Genomic DNA, 23,671 nt, shown 5'->3' with positions numbered 1-23,671 from the left:
CCTTGGGGAAGCAGAGCTACAAGAACAGCATCCGTCATCTGTGGTGGACTGTGAGGTCCTGCTGACCTGGCCTCCGCTTGAGAACACATGCAGGTCAGTGGTTTCCAACTCCGATTCGATTGACGTGGTTCGCGAGCACCACGACCGGACTCGGTCAATCATGAAAATATAAGTTTATTTTTGCAGAACAAAGACTTTCAAATCATAAACATGACTCTCCGGCGAACCCATCGAACCTGTCTTCTGCTGTGGTTTATTATCCTTGGTGGTTTTTCTGGTGTGAAATAATATTCTAGGAGGAGCTTATCTTCTCCAGAGCGCACTGCAGGGTCTTCAGGTCCTCCCTTGTTTGGCTCAGAGCACTCTGGATCTTACAGGGCTGATCGAGGACCTCAATGCTGCAGGTGAAGGGGTCATAGCGCACAGCAAACGGGCGTCTGATGGTTGCGGAATACCTCCTGTGGAAAAAAAAAACCCAAAACAAAACAAAGCAACATTCTGGTAAATAGCATCTAGGCTCTTTTGTACGGTGTTGAAAATAGCTTGGCAAGAACTGATTCATAACAAAGTAATGACTCGTGATGCCTCAGTACCTACACAGCTCTGATACTGTGTTGGTGTTTCGTAATGGCGCCATCTGCTGCAATATATCAAATTAGAAGTTAAATAAAAGTCACTGCGTACTAAGTCGTGAAGAGGGGCTTCGCAACTTATTGACTTATTTCGTGCAGCGTCGCTCTGCCATGTAAGTAAACTAAGTGTTAGAGCCAAACCCTCTGAGGTTAAAAGAACTAAATGACCATGGTGCTTAGTTTTGTATTTAGAACTGGCTCATGGTAAAACTTTGCATCAAGGAGACTCATGCCGCACCCTGAACTTCACTGCAAGCTCTGACCACTGTGTCACTCTACATTCCACTGCTGATGCCAAACTGTGGACTTACACAACATACTTTTGTCACAATTGATGCAAAAACGTCAATCACTTCAGTCATGGGGTACTTTTTCATACATCCAGCCATATATTCTCCATTGACTGGGTCATTACCTCAACTTCAGCTTTGCATCTTCAAAGCTTTCAGACACAAAGTAAAGCGGTTGGAAGGTTTGGTCCTGGTACGGCTGGACTGCTGTCTCTTCAGGATTGAAGGGTTTGTACTCTGGTTCGTTGGATAGAGCATACTGCGAGAAATATTGACATTGTTAGAGGCAATGACAGGACGGGACGCTCTGTGAAGTGAGACACACTCACAACAAGTTCTCCATAAGACGAGAGGAGCCCGGCACCGTAAGCTTTCACCACACCGTTTTGTCTGCAGAGGCCAAACTCCACTGTGAACCAGTATAACTGTAAAGAAGCAGGCATGACGTGGTCAGTCGGAGCGTGTTTTACACTCAACCAACACTAGATGGGGCCAAAGACACATAAAACGCAAACATTTGGTTATATAGTGCTATAGCGTAGACTTACTGTAGACAGTTTCTCTATATCTTCATTGGAAGCTCCAAGAGAGGCGAGTCCAATCTCCTGAGAGGAACCAGAAAAGGGTGTAAGAGAGAAGTCGAAATCTGTGACAAAGTAAAGGCTGGTCAGCAAATCTACCTGAGAGAACTGAGCAAACTCTTTGTCTGCCAACATGGGGATGTGACCAATCAGCTCGTGACAGCAGTCCCTGTCAGAGGAGGACGATAAGAGTCAGGAAAGCTGAAGGCAGCTGAATTGAAAAAAGTTACTTGATGACTCACGGTTCAGGAGAGTGCATGGGTGCAGAGGAGTGACGGATGTACTGTGTGCACTGGAACACCCTGAAGGCCAAACTGGCGAGGAAGTCTCTGGCTGACAGCAGGCCGGCTACTGGACGGAGCTGGAAGCCAGTTTTCTCTGAAAAGAGGAGAAACCAGAGCCACGCTTTCACACATGGTCCAACTAGAACAACCTCTGGCAAGCACCTCCAACATCCATCATCGCTCCGTCTCCTAAAAGCTGCTCAAGATAATGCTGCAGCTAAGAAGAATCCCCCCGCAGCGATATCCGACACCACTTATTTTGTAGCAGGATGCCAAATTCTGTGACAAGACTAGATTTGGAAAACGTGTTTAAAAAAAAGAGCATATTCACACTCAAGAAAATCTAAGCGCTTACCAGGAATCCACAGACATTCTGAGAAATGCTCTCATAAAATACCTGCTGCCGTTAAACCAATCAGATGGACATAATGATCAAAAATAGGCACCACTGTATATAATACATAACAACATAAATACCAAAACCTCAGTCCTCAGGTTGCAGGCGACATTGATATTTCCTTACTTGCCCCATTGTTTGATGGCATACAGTATTTGGACATCACAAAGCCACATCGAAAGAGCTCAGAATCTGACAATGATGTATGTTGTTTTACACCACTAGGTTTTCATACTTAGTTTTTGAAAATTTAATTTAATTTGCAAGTGTCAGGTTTGTGTCGCTAAAAGCGCCTCCAGATTATTGTTGCACAAATAGACTTCGCCACTAGATGCCAGCAAATCTTAGACACTGACCTTGAACTACGTTGTTCAACTTGATGCTATTTTGCTTTACGAAGGTTTTCGTCTTTTGCGACATTTAAATGTCATTGTCTCCGCATGAATATGTGCAGCATACTTTAGATTAATTAGATATAATATTCAATCTGGTGCTCATGCGCTTGGTTTGAAGGTTTGAACATGGGATTGCATTTCAGAACTTTGTGTGTCGATGAAAACATCATTAGGACCAAAGCTTTTCATCAAACAACTTTTAGAAACAAACTACAATAATTAAAATCAAAAGCTAAAAATGCCATTAAAGTCACTTAGGCATTTCCTGAACATTTAGTAAGTCATCTGATGTACTAACTTAGAAATCACAAAAAAAAGACCCGAATTTAGAGGGATGTCAACAACCTTCCACCAATGAATAAGATTTCCGTTCCTACAGCAGGTCACCACGATGTAGTTTATGGCCAGGTTTGAAACATTTAACTGAAACAGAAACATATAAACTATGCACTCGTGTTTTGTCTTTTTTGTAGCAGGGCTACCGCTCTACTTTGCTGTTACCTTTGAGGAAGGCAGAAACATCTCGGAGCTGAGGGATGCGGTCCTCCCCGTACCCACACTCTCTCTCCAGCTGCTGCAGTCCATCCAGAAACTGCCGACAAGCGAGGAGGGGATAGATGCTGCGGAGATTTTGGTACACCTCTCTCCTATTGATACAGCGTGTTATAAACAGCACCCTGTTTTTACAGTCGTTCATCACACATGACGCTCTCACCAGGTGGCTATTTCCTCGGCCGTGTAATGCACAATTGGTAGTGGATCGCCGCTGAAAAAAAAAAAAAAAAAAAAAAAGGGTTCATTAATATGGATTAATAACACAGATGAGTGAGCGACTAATTCTCTGTTGACTCACTGATTGTATTTAAAGGCCAGTTCTGAGATGAAAGCCCGTCGCTTCCTGTATTCTGGATCACTGTAACCCTGCAAAATGGACAGATTATTAGGTTAAAATGAGACTTAACACTACACAGACAGAAAGAAATCACCTACAGGATGAAGCTCATCCATGTCTGGATTAAATTTGGTTATCAGCAGGTTGCATTTGTTCAGATCCTTTATGTGTCGAGGAAACCAGGGAACTGTTGGGGAAAAAGGAAGCAATTTGACGTTTAGATAGCAGAGTGTCTTACAAATAGAAATGAGCGCAAGTGGAAGTAGACACGCTGAAGAACCTACTTTTTTCTTCGTGCACGCAGCTCACGTCATCCACCACTCGCTTCAGTGAATTGATAAACACATCCAGGTCTGAGCTGTTGACTTCACACTTCATGTAAAACTCCAGTTCACACGGGCTATTCTTGTACTTGTGCCTGCTTTCAATGTGAATAAGTTTGGCTTCAAATGTCTGCAATAGAAACAATAAAATATGATGGGAATCTTGACTAAACAGTGAACACGCTTTATTTTCAAAATAACAGTGTCATGATATACCAGCATTTCGATACAGAGGTATCCTCCAGGAAAACTAATAACTATTTAGTTCCAACATACAGGAGCATCTTTTCAATCCATTAGCATGTTTCAATATAACCATTTCTAAACATTTGAATTCTAAACCAGATTCAGAGTGCATAATTCTTGTACAGCTCACATAGTGTCATGTTCTTTTTAAATAATATTCTTACTCTAGAATATGGTACAGAAGATCAAACACATTTCGAGTCGGTTCACTAAAAACGTTGCTCTGCAAATACGTCAATCACCTGTCTACCTTTTTGCAGTGTCATAGAATTCTGTGTTCAAATAAAGATGAATAATGATATTTCCACCAGCGGCTAAGCTTGGCAAAGTATTTTACACGGCTAAAAATGTATACAGTATTGAGCACAATAGTAAAATTAAATAACAATTATGATTTTGCGGTTGTTAATGAGTCAATTATTATGTTGGATGCTTCGAAAACGTTTGAATTTGAGGTGCAGCAGGTAAGCTGAAATATCAGTACAGAAATCTACTTATCAACAATTTGATGGTGAGAAAAAGTTTTGCTGATTTGCAAGTCAATATCAACCGAGTCTTTCTCGAAAAATTCGATGGTTTGTGGACCAAAACAACGTGCGGCCCTGACACACTTCCTCTCACCTCGAATATCTTTCCTGTTTTGAAGAATCCCCCGTTTTTCTCGTTGCCCAGCGCAAACAGGACGTTCAAAGTCACTCTCCCTTCCTTCTCTTCGAACACGGGGCCGTCTCCGAACTTGGAAGGTCCCGGGGAGCCCGTGGAGCCGCTGCCTCTCTCGCGCCGAGCATCCTCGATCAGGCTCTGCTTCCTCCCCGCGGATGGAGCAGGTGGTGGGACTCCGTTGTCCGTCTTCATGAGGACGTCGTTGGCGACGCGCTGTGTGTCATGGCCGGCGACAGAGTTCAGGTTTAAATACCTGCGACAGCGCTGGAGGTGAGACACCACACACGTCTGTGCTGCGTAACCTGAACAATATGTCTTTGAACATAGTGCGCCAAAAATAGACGCAAGAAAAAAATGAATTGTTGCAAAATGGAGTTATGAAATTGAATATAGTTAAGTAATACGTTCATTTACGCAATAAAACGGCATCCTCTTTATAGTAGCATTTCAAAAGCACGGTTTATGAACAGCTGCGTGTAATGGTGTGCATATTTAAGTACACACAGCTACTGTCTGTCTACACCTAAATAAACCTTATGCTTTAACCATTTCAATGCTAATGCTACCTATGCTAATGCTCACCGTTAGCATATGTAGCACGAGAACTTCAAGTGTATCTCATGTGTATGACTGGTAAAGCTCACAAACTAGTATTAAACAGAATATATTCACAGAATATATTAATATATTAAAAGAATATATTAAAAAGGGCTTACTCTACACCACCCAAAGCAACTTTTACTATTCTCACTGCTGCGCTTGGCACAATCATTTATTACTACTTTCGACTTCATCTACTAGAGCTGCAACAGTTTAGTGCTGTCAGTTACTCTTTTTTTATCATCCTGTTAACAGTTATGACAGTTCTTAAGTGCTCGTGCCACTTTTACAGTCAATCTTCATTTTCCTGCCGCAAGATAAAGAAAAGCAAAAAGATCCGACCTTTGAGTGCATGCTTTGTAATTATTCATTGAAAGATGTGCACTGCAAGTTGTTTCCTCTGTGAATTTATTTATTTTTAATTTAATTTTTTAAATTCATAAATATATTTTTAAAGCATTTATTTCCAACCTTCTATTCAAGATTGGAACTGTGTGAAAACCATTTCATGAAACATATATCATTTATTTAAAAACACAGGGAGAGAAGTACAATTCAGAAAGTGTTTTATTTGATCTGTTTAATATTCCATTGTTTGTATGTCTGTCCATGTGGGGAATCGGGCATGACAGGTCCTGTGTTTCTCACTCTTCTTTCAGTGGCTTGGTGCAGTCACTCTTTGTGCCACATATTAATCTGTGATTTCAGGCCTTTTGAAATGCTTTCATTGGGTAGTGAGTAAGTCTGAAAATTTGTGAAGACTAGAAACGGGGACAGTTGTTTGACGTATCCACTCGCTGTGTCACTAGTTCACAGGAGCAGGTCATGCAGCATCAGAACTAGAGTGGGATGTTTGGTTGGTGGAGATATTTAGAAAATAAATGATGATTTCAAAGTAAGAGCGACTGTGTATGAGAATAATCAAGTGTCTCTAATGATGTACTGTAGAAATCAGCACCCTGTGTGTTCTTCACAAGGCTGCACTTAACTCTTAGGACAAGGCAGAAGAAGTGTTAAGTGGATACGATTAAAGAAATGATTCCCAGTCATAATTAAGATCTCCGGAAATCATTCAAAAAGCCTTCAAATATGAAATCACAGATGTTGTTGGGCCGCTGACGTCACCAGCTCTTCTGCATGTCAACCAAACAGCCTGGCATCACTGCAGAAGTTTCACTTTCTCAATCGCAGTAGTGGTATCTTCAAATCGGTAAAACATGTTACTGAAACACCACGACAGCAAGTGTTCCAATGTACTCCCCTGAATAGCATTTGGACGAACCTACACGACGCGACCATTACTCGATGTGTTTACTTGGTGATCGTCTCTTGTCACAGAGGCTCATACGCATGCATGAACATGAAGGAGACTTTTTTGTAGCTAAGCTGCCACTTTTCAGAATGTGACTGAGTGATGGTCTTTCCTCAACCGCCACTCTGCGGTGAATCCAACTTTCTTCATAAACTTGAACGATTTGTTGATGCAGCCCTAATATAAAGTAATACATGCTGTAGCTTCTCTAGGCATTTTTTTTAGAACATCCCTATCTTTCTTCTCATCTGTCAATTTTAATGGGGGAAAACTGCTATGTTCTTGAAGAATTTAATAACTGATTGTAGTCTCCTGCTACCCATGGTCCTTATGTCTTTATTTTATTTTGGTTTATTATTATTTTACTGTATTGTACTTGATTAGAATAGTAAATATGGCAACAATTATCCCCGTGGTCATCAGTCTTATTAACTGAAAGGATTTAGTTTTGTTTGTTTTGTTTAGTGTCAGTGTTTCACCCAACAAATGATAATGCAAGGTGCTCCGTTACCGTCTGCATTAGCCTTTTTTAACAAATTAAGGTGCAATGAAGTACTGCATTTCCTGCATAACAGGAATTTAATTGACTCTGTTGAGGTTCATCAAACTTTTGAGAGCAACATGTACATTTATAACCAGTGTGGCTTCGGGGTGATGGCTTTCTCACCATGTCTTCTAAATATTTCTATACTTCACTTATCTTTAGCGTTTTCACATATTGTGCGAGTCGGCTGCTGATATGTGATGTGTACTGTGTCATTTGCATTCACCTGTGTAATGAATACACTGTGCAACAGACTGGTTATTGTATTTGACACATCTAAATCAGACACTAAACCAAGTTTCCAGCTTGACTTAGCTCTCTATCTGCCCACCTTCACCCATCCGACCAGATTTGCTGTAGTTGTTACGTACAATATGCATTAGAGCAACATAAAACAGACTTAGTTGGACAGCAGCTGAAAAACACTATTACCATCTTAAAACTGTGGTAGTGATAACACAAGAAACCAAATTGCTTTAATTGTTTTATTTATTGATACAGCTCATGCATATGGAGAAGAAATAAAATGGAAAAGCCCTATGATAGTTGTTTTTTAGTGGTTGCCATCTCATAAGCGGCTGAATTGCTGATTAAAAATTTTAAAAATACACATTATTCTTGATAATCTTATCTGTTATACTTGTTCATATATATGTGTAGTTCATTATGTTGAGGTCAGGTCTGCATAATTCAGCCATAATACAAATAAACACACCGTAGCATTTCTCCATTAAAATTGTGAAACAGCATGCATGTTTGTATTTAGGATCAAAGTAGTAAGTGCATCAAGTTATAGGTAAAGTAAATATGTGAAATGAAATTAAAACACCCTCTATATGTTAATGCTCAGTGCAGTCTCCGTAGGGCTTCACATAGTTTTCCCAATTCACCTGAAAAGAGAGGGGACATCTGTGAACAGAACTTAAATAAACTTTCATGTAAACAATAGAACCTTCTCTTCTCTATTAAGTATGTGTTGTTGCATTAGCCAAATACTACATCTGCAACCACTATTATCACTGCTTTCTCTATGTGTAGCACAACATTAATGAAAACAAAACAAAAAAAATAAAAATGTGTCACACGCCACATGTCAAACTCAAGGCCAGGTGGACAAATCCAAACTGTGACTAAAAACTAGGTCCTCAACTCAGCTGTATACTGCGTCGTGAGTCCAAGGTATCTATTTTGAAGTTGACAACAGAGAAGCCGATCAAAGAATAGCATTTACAAACTGATATGAGTTTTCGTCGGAATCTGTTTTGGTCTGTGGGTGAGTTTCACTCTCTGAATGTCTACTAATATTAAATTCAAAATGACAAACTGAGTGTGTGTTCAAACATACTGTTGATGGAGTCAGCCAGGTTGCTCAGCTGCTGGGTGTTATCCAGCACCTCAATGCTTTGGGTGTAGGCATTGTAGCGCACTGTGAATGGTCTGGGAATAGTGGCTGCAAATTTCCTGCAAAGACATGCTTGTTTAATAAGCATTACCAAATCTTGTATTTGGTCTTGCTCACATTCCTTACCTCACTCTCTCTTTTCCGTCCTCAAAGCTTTCTGCTACAAAGTAAACTGGTTGGTACTCTGTAATTGGGTATTTCTGGAGACTCGTTTTTTCCGGGTCAAAGGGCAGGACCTTTGGTTTGTCTGTCAGGCAGTACTGTAAGTACATGGTATGTTTTAGCTCACAACCCTTTAATTGTAAACAGGAAGTGTAGTGTACTTCAGCTCAATTTTGACCCAGCCAAGTGCACATCCCCTTCACCTAGCGCCTGATGTAACTTGTGACCTTGATATGGCGCCTCTGTTGCCCTCCCACGCATAATGCCCACCAAACCATTGAAAAGACGCCCTGCTGGTTCCACTCTTGCCTGATTCCCCCAGTGACACATTAAACCCAATTCTGAATGGACCACTAACCCACTGCCTGCTCTGCTGCCACTGGATACAGAGGTGAATGTGTCAGAGCAACAGGATATAATGTCATACAAAACATTAAAATGGCAAAATAAAGTGAAGGCAGGTTTCCATCATGGTTAGGCTTGTTGTTCCTGTTTTCTACTGCGGTTACCAGTGTGTCCTTTGCTGTATTAAACACAAAGGAGCATATCTCCTGAGGTACCTTCTGTCGTGTGCTGGGAATGGTGTTATGAAAAATGGCTTAAACTGGGTTGACAAATCATTAAGATATAGAAGCTAAGTGTATCTGCTTTTAAATCACACTCACAGTACTTTTCTCTGCCCCGTATTATTTACTGTAACTGTTTTCTTCCAGAAAAACAAAACAAAACACAAGTTGGAAGAGACTTACGCCGCAGTTGCATTTGCTTCTAAATCTGGGAATGTCTTGTTGTATAAGGCTCTCATACTGAACGTGTGGAAGTGTCAACAGGGGATCGATGACACAACAGACTCCCCACCACCTCCTCTTACCGTCAGCTCTCCAAATGAAGAGAGCAGACCAGCGCCATAAGCCTTCATCTCCGAGCCCTGCTTACAGAGCCCAAACTCCACAGTGAACCAGTACACCTGCGTACACAACACACAGACGGTTTATTTAGCAATTACACAAATAGAATAGTTGAACTTACATTGTGAAAGCAAAATCTAAATCAAACCCAACACTCTGTTGATCAGAATTCATGGTATTTAAGGTGACATATAAAACAGCTCTTAAATATTAGCTTCAGCAATGATATCTCATTTAGTGCAACCCGCTTGTTACTTACAGTAGCCAGTTTCTCGATGTACTCATCAGGAGCTCCAAGGGAAGCAAGGCCAATCTCCTGTTCACAGAAGAAGATATAGCAATTTGCTGTTACTCCAATTGCTGAGTATTCACTGATTGAAAGATATTTTCCCTCTGTACTACCTGGGAAAACTGGGCAAAACCTGGATCAGCGAACAGAGGAACATGCCCCAGCAGCTCATGGCAGATATCTCTGAAACACACCAAGTGTTTTAATGTCAGGTTTCTATTTTAGATGGAGGTGTTTGAACTCACGGCTCAGGTGTGTACGTCGGCCTGGAGCCGTGCCGGATGTACTGGGTGGAATGGAAAACACGGAAGGCCAGACCAGCCAGGAAGTCCCGAGAGGAAAGCAAACCAGCAACAGGACGGAGGCGGAAGCCAGTACAAGCTGCAGATGTACAGGTGGGTGCACAACATAAACTTACATTTTCCTCTCAAGGTGTACATCATTTTAATGAAGTTCTCACCAAAGTCAGTCATTTGAGCATCAATTGAGAGAAACACTTACACTGCAGAAAGCGGGAGACGTCCTCCAGCTGGGGAACGTTGTCCTGTCTGTAGCCACAGTATTTCTCCAGCAGGGGGAAGACTCGATTGTGCTCACGGCAGGCATGAGTTGGGTACAGAGTCTTGAGCTCTTTGAACACAACTCCCCATGTAGCCTTCTCCTCCTCTGTGTACTCCACTCTTGGGATCACCTGTCCACTAAAACAAAAACAAATATCTTGAAAAATTAAAAAGACATGACTTATATCAGCCTTGTAAAAGGTAAGGTGACATATCTATTATTTTGCACCACTGAATCGTGTACAGACTCTATTATTGGTGGTTGTTGTAAATAGCAAACCACATTTGTGAGTTTATTTGAAAAGTACAGGAACCAAAAGTGAGTAGCTTATACCCGCGTGAAACCTTGAATAGACACCAATGTATCTGTGATAGCATAGTAATTCCTCAGGCATGGGAAAAATATGATTATTTCCATGTACTAACTTTTTTTTGTTGTTTTTTGCTGAAGGATAGCAAAAAAGTTATGCTTTTTTGTTATGAAATGTTTATTTCAGTCTCCTCATATATTGTCATTAAATGATATTTGTTGACCTACATATCCCTGCATTGTTTCCCATTCCTTCTTCACATCATTGAGTGCATTTCTTTATACAGTTCACAGAGAGTGAAATAGAGCAGACTGAAGAACAATTGTCTTCGTTTCTGCCCACTTTATTCTTTATTCTCACGTTCCCTGTGTATTTCTATTGTGTATTTCTGTTGTGTAGCTGTGTATATGCTTATTATAAATTTCACTTTTACATTGTGCGTGTTGAAAATCAATATTTACTGTCTGTAGTTGTAGGCAATGTCAGCAAACTCCTTCCGACGGGCCCTGTACACAGGATCTGTGAATCCCTGGACAGACACACACACACACAGAAGTGAACACAAAGGACAACGATTAGATTTGATGAACAGGCCTTGCTACTTGTGGCAAAATCAAAGCACGGCAATGCTCTGCTTGGCCCAGCCTCTACGGCCTTTGACAACATTACACTCTCTTCTTGTGCTGAGAGCATGCGGCTCTGTATTGAAACGGAGCCTTTGTAGAGTGTTTTCCCGCTGATGATGAATGCATCTCACGTTAATAGTGGTAGCAATTATCTATAATTATAGAGGCCCTTTTAAAGCAATGACATCAATTTGTGTTCCGTTGATACTTACCATGAGAAAGGACAGCTGAGTGCAGCCTCTCTTTCATGAAGAGCGTGGGCATGGGTGGATTTATACAAGTTCACAGACAAACACACACACACACACTCATGGGGCAGGATGTTGCTGATGAGTCACAACTTACCGGGTGATCTGCGTCAAGCTCTGATCCATAGCTGAGGATCTGGTTAGCAAAGCGGTCCAAGTCCTGGATGTCGTTAGGGAACCAGGGCACTGAGGAGTGGCAGCTTTCTGTCATTATTCATTTATTAAGGCAACTGTTTAACAATTACTCTGAAAAATGACTCTTATATTAACAGTCTTTATTCTTCGTATTCTTCTTTTCCTTTCGGCTTCTCCCTTCAGGGGTGGCCACAGCGGATCATCTTCCTCCACCTCACCCTGCTTCGCATCATATATTATGATGTAATATAATATCAGCCTGAATGACATTATCGATGCGCAAAAGAAGGTACGAGAAAGTAATTTCTATGAAATCAGATGTTTTTAACAAATCCAGGCCTCTATTATAATTGCATTCTAATATTATTTTTTATGATATACTGAAAGTGAATTAATTGTTGTGAATGAAGTCAAGTTTCATTTATGGAAATCTTTAGAAAAAAATATTTTTTTCAAAGAAACTGAATGCACTGCATTGCACTTCTGGACAGACAATTTAGGTTTTAAAAACTTTCAGGATAGAAGTAGAAAAAATGCAGCACTAAATGTAGCAAAGAGTCCACCTGATGTTTAAGCTTATGTGTAAAGGCTCAACTGAAATGTGAGCATGGTTGTGTCAAATAAAAAAACACGATTTATTGCAATAAATTAATAAATTTAAAAAGTAAATATTTTTCAGAAATAATAACTCATTATGTTTTGCTAGTTTTAATTTCGGCATCATGTCCACAACTTTGTTCATACATGATCTCACTTACAATTGTTTGTGTCACTGGAGTTTGGGTCCATCTATTTTTGGTCAAAGTTTTTGTTCAAGCTCATTGATAATATAATTCTGAATATTGGGAGAGCTTGACATGCGCTTGTGTGTGTGCCAGCATGGTGTGTTCGAGACATTCTGACACTCTGCAGAACACACTAAGGGCTTGTGCTTTAACGTAGGATTTATGACACTGATCGGCACCGAGGGCCAGGCCAATCATTAATCCACATTTTTGGAGTGTGGTCCAGCCCGAGGCTCTGTGGCGACAACGGGTACTTGCCAGGCTCCTTCATAAACAGGCTGTCTCGAAAACAGGCCATAAATATCCCCCCATCCACTTGACCTCGACCAGGCGACACAGTATCACGATCGAGGTCAAGGGATGCGCCACGGTGGCCCCGTCTGTCTTGGCCTGTCTTGACCGTGGCATGCTCTGGTGGCCTGTGTTTTTGAGACACTTGCCTCCTCTGTTCTGGCCAGGCCTGTTTGTCCTCTGTAGCTAAACTAATGTCATTGTGGAAACAACTAATAAAGGGCTTGAGTTTTAGACAAGAAGCCATCAGTCCCCACGGCGACGCCGACTCTCCATTAGCCTGTCTGTCTGGAACCACTCAGCTTTTGATAAATGAGTCATCCTCCTTTATTTGACTCATTTGTCCTTTCTAAAGTAAAACTGATAATTCATGGCCAGAGTAATGAAAAAAAAACTTTCAAAATATTCTTACTGTATTTTAAACCGTTTAAAGTGATACAAAATGCAATTTATATATATATATATATATATATATATATATAAGTAAAGTCATTATTTAAATTAAGTAAAATGAAAAGTCACATCAGCCAAAGATTCAGTTATTTAAATGTATATTTAAAAAAGGTGTGGATTCATTTGAATTATGAACTATTACTAACTACTAATTACTAACTATTTAATGGACTAAGCGAAGCACACTGGTTGACAGCAGTTTATACAACAAGATCCTCTACTGTCTTTGATGTGATGTGAAGTTTAGACGGGTCCAATTGTATCTACTTCATTAAGAGCATGGTGTTTGCATTGAGTTGACTGGAAAAAAGACACTTTTCTCCATTTGAACAGCTAGAATAGGAAGCCCTCACTACAACACACAATGACTGATAAGCTACTGGATAGATATCATTCAATGATTAGTGATCGATTGTATTCCTGTAGCGTGTACTGGCGACCTGTCCAGGGTGTATTCCTGCCTCTCGCCAATGACTGCTGGGGTTGGCTCCAGCTCTCGCCACAACCCTGAACAACACGAGGCGCTGGTTGACTGATGATGGATGGATGGATGAATTCTTGTAGCGCCACTTGATGCAACCAAACGTGTTCTTGTCCCAAGGGAGGATTTAATTTACGGGCCTCCGGGTCTGGCCATTCGACTAATGTTTAAACCAGCAGCCTTACAGACTCTACAGACATTTTGGTTTTGTCCTGACCTGTGTCCTTCTCTTTGTTGCGTGACAGCTCGTGGACTTGGCCGCTGATTTGTGTACGCAATCCGTCGATAACCTCATCCAAGGCCTGGGAGCAGGTGGAGTCCACATGGATGAAGAACTCGTACTGGTGTTTGTTGTTCCGGGATGGACGAGACTCTATGTGTGTCAGGTTGATGCCCTTCTCCTGTAGATCACATGATCCAAAGTAAGTATCTTGTAAGCATTTCCACGCGCTCGCACACAGAGTGCTTTTGCGAGTTCTGACCACCAGAGGTTGCCGTTTGACTGCAGAAGCGGTCTCATGCAGGGACCGACATGCGTTGACTGAACTAAAGGTCTGTGAAACATGGTCCACACGTCCACGTCATTTTCACGACATTGTTGACATCTCTACAACTACACCACGTGATCATGAATCATTGAAAGTATGCATTGATTTTTTTTTTTTTTTGTCCATTAAACTGGCAAACTAAAAAAAATGGGTTAGCTGTAATGCAAATATGTTTATTTCTATTAGCAAACTGGCCATTACCTTCTTTATTGTGAGACCATGTGATCCCATGCATATGTGGATCTGGATCGTCACGTCATGTCAAATGGGTCACTCTGTACGACAAGGATGGTCAAAGTCCAGTGGTTTTGTAACCTTGCTTGTGAGCCTCTAAGTAAATAACAACTACTCTGGTGTTTTCACCAGGTTGTCCTTGAGTGGATACAGAGCAGGCGTGCTTTGTTTTTTCAAGAATTTTGGGGTGGAAATGGGAGGATGTTTTTCTGTCTTCATGATTGGCTGACAGAGAGGAAGGCTGTCTGCACCAGACCCCTTAGTATTATCCATATGGCTTTTGTTTGTGTTGTTGCGCTGCAGCTGTAAAATTTGAACACCTAACATGTTTTTATATTGTCCTTTAAACCTCAAGAGGTTATGTGTGGAAAAGCTTAAATAGGCCAACAAACCTGAAGAAGGTGCCCTTCTTAAATTCTGTCATTTGGACTGCTGCACAATTTATGGAATAATTGTGAATACTTGTTGGTCTGTTGTGCTACACTGCTAATGAGTGGTGCTCATTAGGCAACAGTTGTTGTTGTTGTTTTTTGGTAATATTTTTATATTTGAACAGAACAATATCCTTGTGGCTGTACCGCTGAGAAAACAGTGGAGAAGCTCAACAAAGAATCAGAAACACAGGTTAAATGGGGACGGTACTCCATGGGTTCAGAGTTATCAACGGTGCTTGCGAGATGAAATGTCACCTTAACTAATGCTGTCAATGTGAAAGAACCACGTTCTTCCACTTCTGAGAAATTTCGCTCTGAAAATGTCTGCACCAAACATTATCTGATATGATTTACCCCTATGTGATGTCGCAAAGCGTATCTGTGTAACTCAGGAAGAATCATGGGATTGATGATGCACAGCTCTCTATAAACAGAGCCACTTACTGACTTTAACTTTTAAACCTTGCTGGCTATTGTCTTGAAAGATGAAAAAGTGTGTTTTCATCACATCATGGGGACCACGAATGGTGACCCGTATTTAAAGAGTTATCTACAGTGGAGATGATGATCTTAAGTAATGTCCTACAGTGGAGATGATGATCTTAACTAGTGATGTCGGTGTGAAAGAAGCATGTTGATCCATTTCAGAGTGATTTAGTTTTTTAATTATTTCTGCTCGAAATGTTACCCCTACATGATCCGATCGGATCATGTCGTCAAGTGGCTTGAGGTCATATAGCACGTTCATGTAACCCGCAGAGAATCCTGACATTGTTGCCATGCCGCTCGCTGTTAACAGATCCACTGCAAACTGACCCACAAACTTCACAGGGCAACGTTTTTGCGGGTGCTATATATCGTCTTGACGGATGAGATATGTGTTTTCATCAGTGAGGAAGAGGACTGTTTAGAAGAGAACTTATCCATAAACGGTGTGTGTACTGTGACATAAGACATTTCACTAGTTTGGTGTTCATGACTCAAACTGCTCTGGGGTGCATTTTTGACAATGATAGGATTAGAGGAGATGTGCTTTAGTTTAGACCCAAATAGCAAATTCATTGTAGCAGATGTACCACTTACCTTGCTCACTATTTACAACTGGAAAATACACAACCCTGTTCTGTCGATAAATGGCTTGCATCGCTGCATGAGGAGAACACTACATAAATCGTCCCCATCATGTTGGAACTTTTCAGATGAGATAATTCACCTTGTTTTACAAGTGTAAATGCAGTTGTTTCCAAGGCCTCGAAAATGTGGTCTTGAGTGCGAGACTGGCACTACGCTACAATATACATTTCTAATTTTGATGAATCAGTTTAATGTCTTTACAGGATGTATTAGATTCTATGCTGCTGTTGCATTGTTTTTTAAACAGGTACAGGTGTTTTCTGCTCACATGAATTGTTTGTCGACCTTGTATATAGTACTGTAAAGTCCTTCTGTCCGTTTTTTCCAGGACTATATTCCTTTCAACGTGTGCTTTAATGCACTTGTCCAGCTGAGCTTACCCTCATTCCTGCACCACCCGTGCACAAGATTTTGGTTCCTGTCAAAGATTGGATTTACTGGCTTGCCATGGGTAGCAATGCGGCCCCAAGACCCGACTTCTCACATGATGGCCATAGCACAGTCACATGCTGCAGCCAGCTGATACGTGGGTACTTTGTACGTTTACAAATCAGTTGAATTATCTGGAAATGTGGTACTGATTTTTTTTTTTTTTGTTGTTGCAATTTTTTATTTGTAAAGAGTAAAAAAATGTCGATATGATATGGAGGTCAACGAGGTTAGAGGCAGTAGAGGAGCAGTCTTCTGAACTCGTGAATCATGGTTCAAAGTGGTGAACTATTGCGACAGACACATTGATTCTGAGATAGTCAAATTATTCTTTCACATTTTAAATGTTCATTCAGACATCGATGAATATCTTTCACTTCTTTTTATTCTTGCGAACTCATCAGTTTGCTCACTATTATGCAATACCTGATTCCAAACTTCAGATAATCAACTGCTGATTTGTTTTGTGCTTTGTGAGCTCAGGATTCCACAACTCCCACTCAACTGTTGGAAAGTTTTAGAAACTGAAAGTGAACTATGTTCTCCCAAATCACGCTTTCTTGCGACTTATTCATTGCAAATTAACGGTCACAGTGAAGAAACGGTGTACGTGCAGGATGTCACATCATCCTCTGCCCACATGATGGCCCAGATTGATTCATTTTCCTCACCCATTGCACACATTGTTCACTGTGTGTAATTGAGGTGAACATCATTCACTTAAAAATGAAAATCATCAAATTTTTTGCAATAACACGCGTAGCCAGTGTTTTTGTTAGTTAGTTGTTTTTTTTTACGTTTTTAGAGTTTTTATAGCCATTAACTGGTACATTTGTCATAAGCCTGGAACAAAATGATTCATGTCGGAAAATAGTCTTGATTCAGAACATTATCTTTAATGTGCCAAACCAAATTCATTCGGCATATCAGCTGAGACATGCTTCTGCTGCCCTGATCCAAATGATATAGAGTATCCTTGAACAACTTACTTGCTTTTCCCTCTTCTGGGAGTTTTATACCATCATGTGAAGTAAAAATGACTTCAGAACCACAGTTTGCCTACTTTTACTAGCTGCCAGAAAACACTTGAGGCACAATTGTGTGTCTGCAGTTATGAGATATTACATATATATTACAGAAACAACTAGTTAAGTTACATACTAATAGTGCTGGTAGTTTGCTGTCATTTTATTCCCCAAGGACACGGTTCAACTCCATCTTATTTTTCCTGGTCAGAAGTTCATAAAACACTGTTTCATTTTCAACAACGTTGACCTAACGTGCCAAGAAGGGTGCCACAACATTCTGTGGTTCTGCTAGCAGTGTACTAAGTTTAAATGTGCTCTCGGCTACTGAAACTGGGGTAGATAATCTAGATGGAGATGGAGACACATGGATTATCCACATCCTGTTTTTTCTTAAATGATTCACTGAGCTGCTGTCATTGATTAAAGCATTCATCATTTATCATCTGTTCCAATTATGTCTGAAGACTTCATCCTGTGCTGAAGTAAAGAATTGTCACCCCTTGTTTATTTCAATATGTCATGCTAGGTTTTTTTTAACTCTTTTTTTAACGTGTCATGGTCGGATCTGCCGCATTAGTGACTGAGACGATAACCCCTGGTGTCCCACAAACCCGTTAGAAGTGTTGGGACATCGCTGCTCATCTGCTTCAATTCTTGTTAATGTGAGTGTTTCTACCTGGCGCCACAGATTTTGAGGCTGACCACAGTGTCAATATAGTGGCAATACAGTGGCTTGTTCATACAGAAAGTGTCTCAATAACCAGGGGTGAGGTTTACAGCTATATATGCTACAGTATGCAATATTTTTTTACCGTTTCCCATCAGGGGTTCCCACAGAAAGTCAGTGTCCTCCACCTGTGCCTTTCTTTTGTATATTCCTAACTCACACAAATCTTTTTCGTAGCACATCCATGAATTCATCTATTATAACATGTTCCCTTCCCTCCTCATGCCCAAAACTCTCAAACTTTGCCCTGATATACTCGTTCCTAGTTTTGTCGTCTCTAGTCGCTCCCAATGAAAACCTGGGTATGTTCAACTCATACTCTGCTTCTCACTACTGTTGTATGAAGCCTCCCCTTAACTTGACCCCTCTAATGTCTACATAGCTTTAATCGCCTGATTTTCAAGACTCCCTCTTTACTGCCACAACATTGTACATGCATTATCCCCATCTAATCTCTCTGTTCTGTCTACACCGTGGTGTCTTGAATCTGTCTATCGTGTCCACAGACACGGTCTTTTCGACTTGCTCTCCTTCACATATAACTTGTCTAACTTTCTTCTCATCATCAGGTCACCGACCCCCCTAACCTTTGCTGTCACAGTCAACGTTACTACACTCTAGTCTGCCCTTCTTTTCCTTCATCTGCGTTCAGGTAGATCTTCATCAAAGGCTGCCCTGTTTTCATGCTGTCGCGGTGTTAGTATTTTATAACTGGCGTGAGAACATCAAGAAGACTTCCCAAGCTTGCAAATTTTGGATGACTAAACTTTAGGGAGTACAGTTTTTATGGCACAAGACGTAGTCAAAGTAAGCAGTAGCAGCCGGTGTACTCAGTAATCTCTGTACCGGTCAGTGCTTTGACTTGTAAAGCTTAATCTTTAAAACAAGCATGTGCTATTGCAATATATTATTTTCACCTTATTTTTCAATTGCTGAGGCTGACTTGTGGGGGGATGAGTGACTGAGCACACAAAGTTTAAACGAAAGAGTTAACAGGTGTTTGTAATGCATTGGGAACATGTTCAAATACTTTGGTATAAGACATTGTTTTAATGGTGAAAACAGTCCCTAGAGGCTTAAACTCATGAACAAAAGATTTAATCATGGATCTTGGATTTTGACTTTTCAGGGGAACAGAGGTTTGGAACGTAATCCCTGCGATAACAGAGTTACTACTGTGGATGTATGGCAATCCCTGCTCATTGTTAACCCCACCGCCCCCCACTTTATGCGCATTGTTATTACAGGCTTTACAGGTCAGGCTTTGGTTTTATGTCTTTTTTTGAATACATTTTTATACAAGAAACTATAACTATATTGGAAACAAATATACAATTCAAGGCACATATTTCAACATGAGTCGTCTAAATTGTGACATTTGGTTTTAAGTATTTCATGATACTGGCCAAAATTGTTTGAGTAGTTTAACTACAAAGCATGATCCAAAAAGTAGTTGAATTACCTAATACTGCCCTTCATATGAATGCAGTTCTACCAGTTGCAATTATTAGGTTATGTAGTACAACTACATTTGGTTTGAGTCGCTAACACTGAAGGTTGCAATGGACATCCTGAATGAGTGCAAAAAGACATTCATAATCCCTGAATATTGTTCCCTAATTTCTCTGAGAGGTGAAGTTGCCTATTCAAACTAGCTGATCTTCCTGACAAATGTTATTTTAGTCTGCCCACTTTTTTGACCCAAAGTATTGCTCTCAGCCTTGAAGTTTTATTAATTGTTGCGCATTGTGTGATGGTCTGCAATATTTACGTGATGGATGGTTCAGAGAAGTGTCTGTGGAAGTGTCAGGTCGTTGGCCGCTACCCATTAACAGTCCTGTAGCCTTCAAGGGCTGTTAAAAACGGATGTGACTGGTTTTAATTTTGCACTCAGATACTCAGACTCTCTCACCAAGTCGCGGTTTTATGAGGAGCATGCTCTTTGAACATCCAATGAATGATTGACATGCATTATATAATATGTGAATAAATGACAATTAGCATTATTCTTGTTTCGTTGGGTTACCTCAAAGAGCCGGAGAGCTTTTGCCAAAGCGCCAACTTCTTCTTTCAGGGAGAAGATGCAGGAGATGATTTCAGAATTGTTGCTGGTCTCCTCCTCCAGGTACATGGAACCCCGTCTTTTCTGAGAAGAGGAGAGTAAATGACAAATCCACATTAATATCTCAGGGATGGCATCAGGGCTGTATGAAGATTAGTTTCTGCTTTGCTATGTATTTTTTTTGCTACAGAGAATGAGACATAGATCTTTCATATCGATCGATTAAGTGTGTTCTATAACAAGCTCCAACCATCTAGTATTCTTCTATAGCAACCACAGTCTTTCATGCGGAAATCTATAATAGTATTGAGCGGCTTAATAGTACTGAGGCTTGCGACTGATGCTACTTGTGTGCCCCACCTAAGTAAGGAGCAAAATCTCTGGCAACATAACAATAACAGTATGTTTTCACACCTGAAACTAAAAAACTAACTTTACGTGCTGATTGACAATTTGAAGTACAAGTCTAACATACTGTTTTCAGCCGAACTTTTTTTTTTTCAAAGAATTCTTTTTTCTAGCAGGTGTCAATGTGCAAAATTAAAATCCATCAATGGTACCGACATTATTGAAGATGTGCAGTGACACCATTAGATTTTGGTACGTAATATATTTTCACTGCTTAAAAGAAATTCCAAGTCAGAGTGATTTTATTTGGTAGCAAACAACAACTTCAACGCGATCATGCTTCTGTGTCTCATGTGATATGTTTTACTATTCATCTCAGTGGCATGGAGGTGAATCTATATATTTTTCTAGTTTAATTTATATGTTATTATATGTTATATGTCATCTTAATTAGTCCCTGAGCTGAATGTTGTCTAGTTGTTGTCAGTTCAGAAATTGTAATGAATGGAAATTGACATTGAAGGTATTTGCTCATGTTCAGCATGTGTTCTTGTGTCTTCATCCGTATCTGGAAATTCTTAATACCAATTATGTATCATAGCAGTGTGACTCAAAGTAAGTAAAGATTACCTTCCCTTTTTACAGGCCACAGAATTGTATTAATAGTATTTATCAATACTTGAGGTCAGCTGAAGCAATACAATATTGGAGTACTTTGCCCTCAGTTTTCCAGTGATGAACTCGTCTACCTATTTTGTCTGTTTTGCAGTGACACCAGCTGTTTTTTCTCTCTGTTCAGTCGTATTCACACCTTTGTTTCTACTGATGCTGCGAGAACTTTCCACTGTAACATTGTGTTAAACACAAAGAGTTCTTTAATATTACAGTTACCCACTGCAGACTGGCTATGGCACAAAATCAAAGCTTGATTTACCATACATGCTCTTTTAGTTAAGTAAACACATGAATTGAGAGTTCAATTAATTACCCTAGTGCCTGGCTCTGGCTCTGCATCAGCCACGTGGTTCCCATTGATTCTCTTGTACACAGCGTCCATGTTCATTCAGGTAAGTGTCTGTGCTGCGCTGATCTGTGTGTTTGATCTGAGTCCCTCTCTCTATTTAAACCCCGACCATGTGACACCACACCCCCTGTCTGCAGCAATATGTCATGGGACTGAACTGAATGCCCCTGTGTGCGTGCTATTGTTCTCACATCAGGTTTGTTGTTTTTTTTCTTTTTTTTTTTACATTGAGTGCTTATTTCACAGACATTGAACCATGATAATTCTGCTTTATGGAGTACTAGGACAAGGAGCAGTTCATAGAAATGCTTTCAACCGAGATTACATGTCTATTACCACTGGCCAAAGATTACATTTTTAATTATAACCAAGCAATACTGGATTAGTCTTCTCCCTGTGATGTTTGACATGGTGGACCAAAATTCCCCCAAACTTCTGGCAAACAGTAGGATGGGAATAATTACCTTTCTCAACTAGTTTGACCCTGTGGCAGGTGGCATGGTATTTTTTTATGTTGTTTGCAAATAATTGCTCTGCCTCTTTGTGTGTCTTATTGATGTTCAAAGTTCAGAATTCTGAGGTCGGTGAACACAGCACTGCAGTGCATGGTTTGGCAAGTTCATTTGCTATTTAGGAATTGTGGGCTTGTTCTTTTTGATTTAAATGCCTCGCTCCCAACCAATGCAATGAAAAATATTTTTATTGTAAATATAGAGCTTTGCATTTTAGCACCATTCAATTGACTGTGGTAGTTTGAGTACAAAATGGCAAAACATTTTTATAGTAAAGATTTGGCAAACACTCCAACCAACCCACAGACAGATTCTGCACATTGAAGTACGTGCTGTAGTGAGGGAAAATATAGTAATTCAAAACTTTTAACCAATTTGTCTCATGTGATCTGGCTGTGTTAAAAACAAAATTTAAGTTGCTGAGTCATGCGGTGCTGCATTGATGCTACTCACACCTCCCTGCTTATCTCTGTGTGCAACAAATGGTTCCAAACTCACATAATACACCGTACAACTTGAACTCACTTCCTGTCTATGGTAAGTTGTCACACATTAGACGCCGATCAGTCACAGGTTGTAAATGATTTGTTGTTGACTTTAGCTGAATCATGGCTAAGTTCACCGCCAGACCTCTTTTTGGTTCCATCGCACGGAATGGGACGCACGGAAGGGACGCACGGAACATTCGTTTGCCAAATATATTCAGGCGAATAGTGTAAAAACATAAAAAAGTTGCTGAAGCATGTGAAACACGGTGCAGTGCAGCGTGAACAATGATTTTCGCTTTAAATTAACAATGTGATGTAATAGAATGTGTTTTTTTAATACAAAAATGTGCAGATGAAATGAACTCTCCGAGACTGCTGATAAAACTCAACCCACTCCCTCATTCTTGTAGCGCCGTGAAATCTGGCAACACAATCCTCCACTCTGAGCACTTTTCAACTCCTCTGACCGAACAGGAGCAGTTCAAGTCGAAATGATTTTGACTCTCCGACCCATATTTATATATCACAGATTTCCTCTTAGTTCGATCTTTTTTTAATTTTTTTTTTGGGCCAAAGTGTCAAACTATTAAGCACAAATTCTGTCCGTTGTCATGGCAGCGCTTCAGCGCTAAATGTGATCTGAAGTCTGCATAGAGTGTTGAGGTTTTCAATACTGGACAGTGGCAATGTTTGTGAGAGTGCCGAGTTATCCGGGTAATCACGCAACAAAGGTTTAAATCAGCCTGAACTCCAACCAAGCTCCTGAGAACCGACGAAGCCTTCTGGATAGGAGGCGAAACATTTTCTTTGACTAATACCGGACAGGGAGATTAAAATATGCAGTTTGCAATGAGTGTTCAGCCAAACTATCGAGAGCCCTCTCTTTATCTCTC

At 40.4% G+C, this 23,671-nt stretch overlaps 3 protein-coding genes and 1 long non-coding RNA gene across 10 annotated transcripts in view; 2 read left to right on the top strand and 2 right to left on the bottom strand.

Moving 5' to 3' along the window:
- Nucleotides 1-222: 222 nt before the first annotated feature.
- On the bottom strand, nt 223-5,301 carry th2 (tyrosine hydroxylase 2). Its single transcript, XM_053861300.1, has 13 exons — nt 5,286-5,301; nt 4,662-4,956; nt 3,756-3,924; nt 3,570-3,658; nt 3,433-3,500; nt 3,295-3,345; nt 3,081-3,226; nt 1,746-1,881; nt 1,603-1,672; nt 1,471-1,527; nt 1,252-1,347; nt 1,048-1,181; nt 223-458 (listed from the first exon to the last, which is right to left on the bottom strand). The coding sequence occupies exons 2-13, from the start codon at nt 4,893-4,895 to the stop codon at nt 293-295; spliced, it is 1,416 nt and encodes a 471-aa protein (XP_053717275.1). The 5' UTR covers nt 4,896-4,956; nt 5,286-5,301; the 3' UTR covers nt 223-292.
- Nucleotides 4,718-12,087, top strand: LOC128756732 (uncharacterized). Its single transcript, XR_008414302.1, has 3 exons — nt 4,718-4,973; nt 10,146-10,315; nt 11,984-12,087. It is a non-coding gene; the product is annotated as an uncharacterized LOC128756732 (long non-coding RNA).
- pah (phenylalanine hydroxylase) lies at nt 7,639-21,910 on the bottom strand. Its single transcript, XM_053861301.1, has 13 exons — nt 21,743-21,910; nt 20,371-20,490; nt 14,028-14,211; nt 11,763-11,851; nt 11,253-11,320; nt 10,422-10,618; nt 10,166-10,301; nt 10,034-10,103; nt 9,891-9,947; nt 9,595-9,690; nt 8,688-8,821; nt 8,505-8,620; nt 7,639-8,049 (listed from the first exon to the last, which is right to left on the bottom strand). Exons 1-13 carry the CDS (start codon nt 21,815-21,817, stop codon nt 8,006-8,008), a joined length of 1,386 nt encoding a protein of 461 aa, XP_053717276.1. The 5' UTR covers nt 21,818-21,910; the 3' UTR covers nt 7,639-8,005.
- LOC128756728 (uncharacterized) overlaps nt 13,852-23,671 on the top strand; it is an 86,355-nt gene continuing 76,535 nt past the window's right edge. For 5 of the 7 annotated variants that reach the window (XM_053861296.1, XM_053861297.1, XM_053861293.1 and 2 more), the window contains exon 1: nt 13,852-18,996. The gene's annotated coding sequence lies outside the window, so the exon portion shown is untranslated. The remainder of the gene's footprint in view (nt 18,997-23,671) is intronic. The other 2 variants (XM_053861294.1, XM_053861295.1) reach the window with 2 other exon arrangements.

Source organism: Synchiropus splendidus, chromosome 4 (assembly GCF_027744825.2).
Source record: "Synchiropus splendidus isolate RoL2022-P1 chromosome 4, RoL_Sspl_1.0, whole genome shotgun sequence".
NCBI lineage: Eukaryota > Metazoa > Chordata > Actinopteri > Syngnathiformes > Callionymidae > Synchiropus > Synchiropus splendidus.
This window is presented reverse-complemented; position numbering and strand designations above follow the sequence as displayed.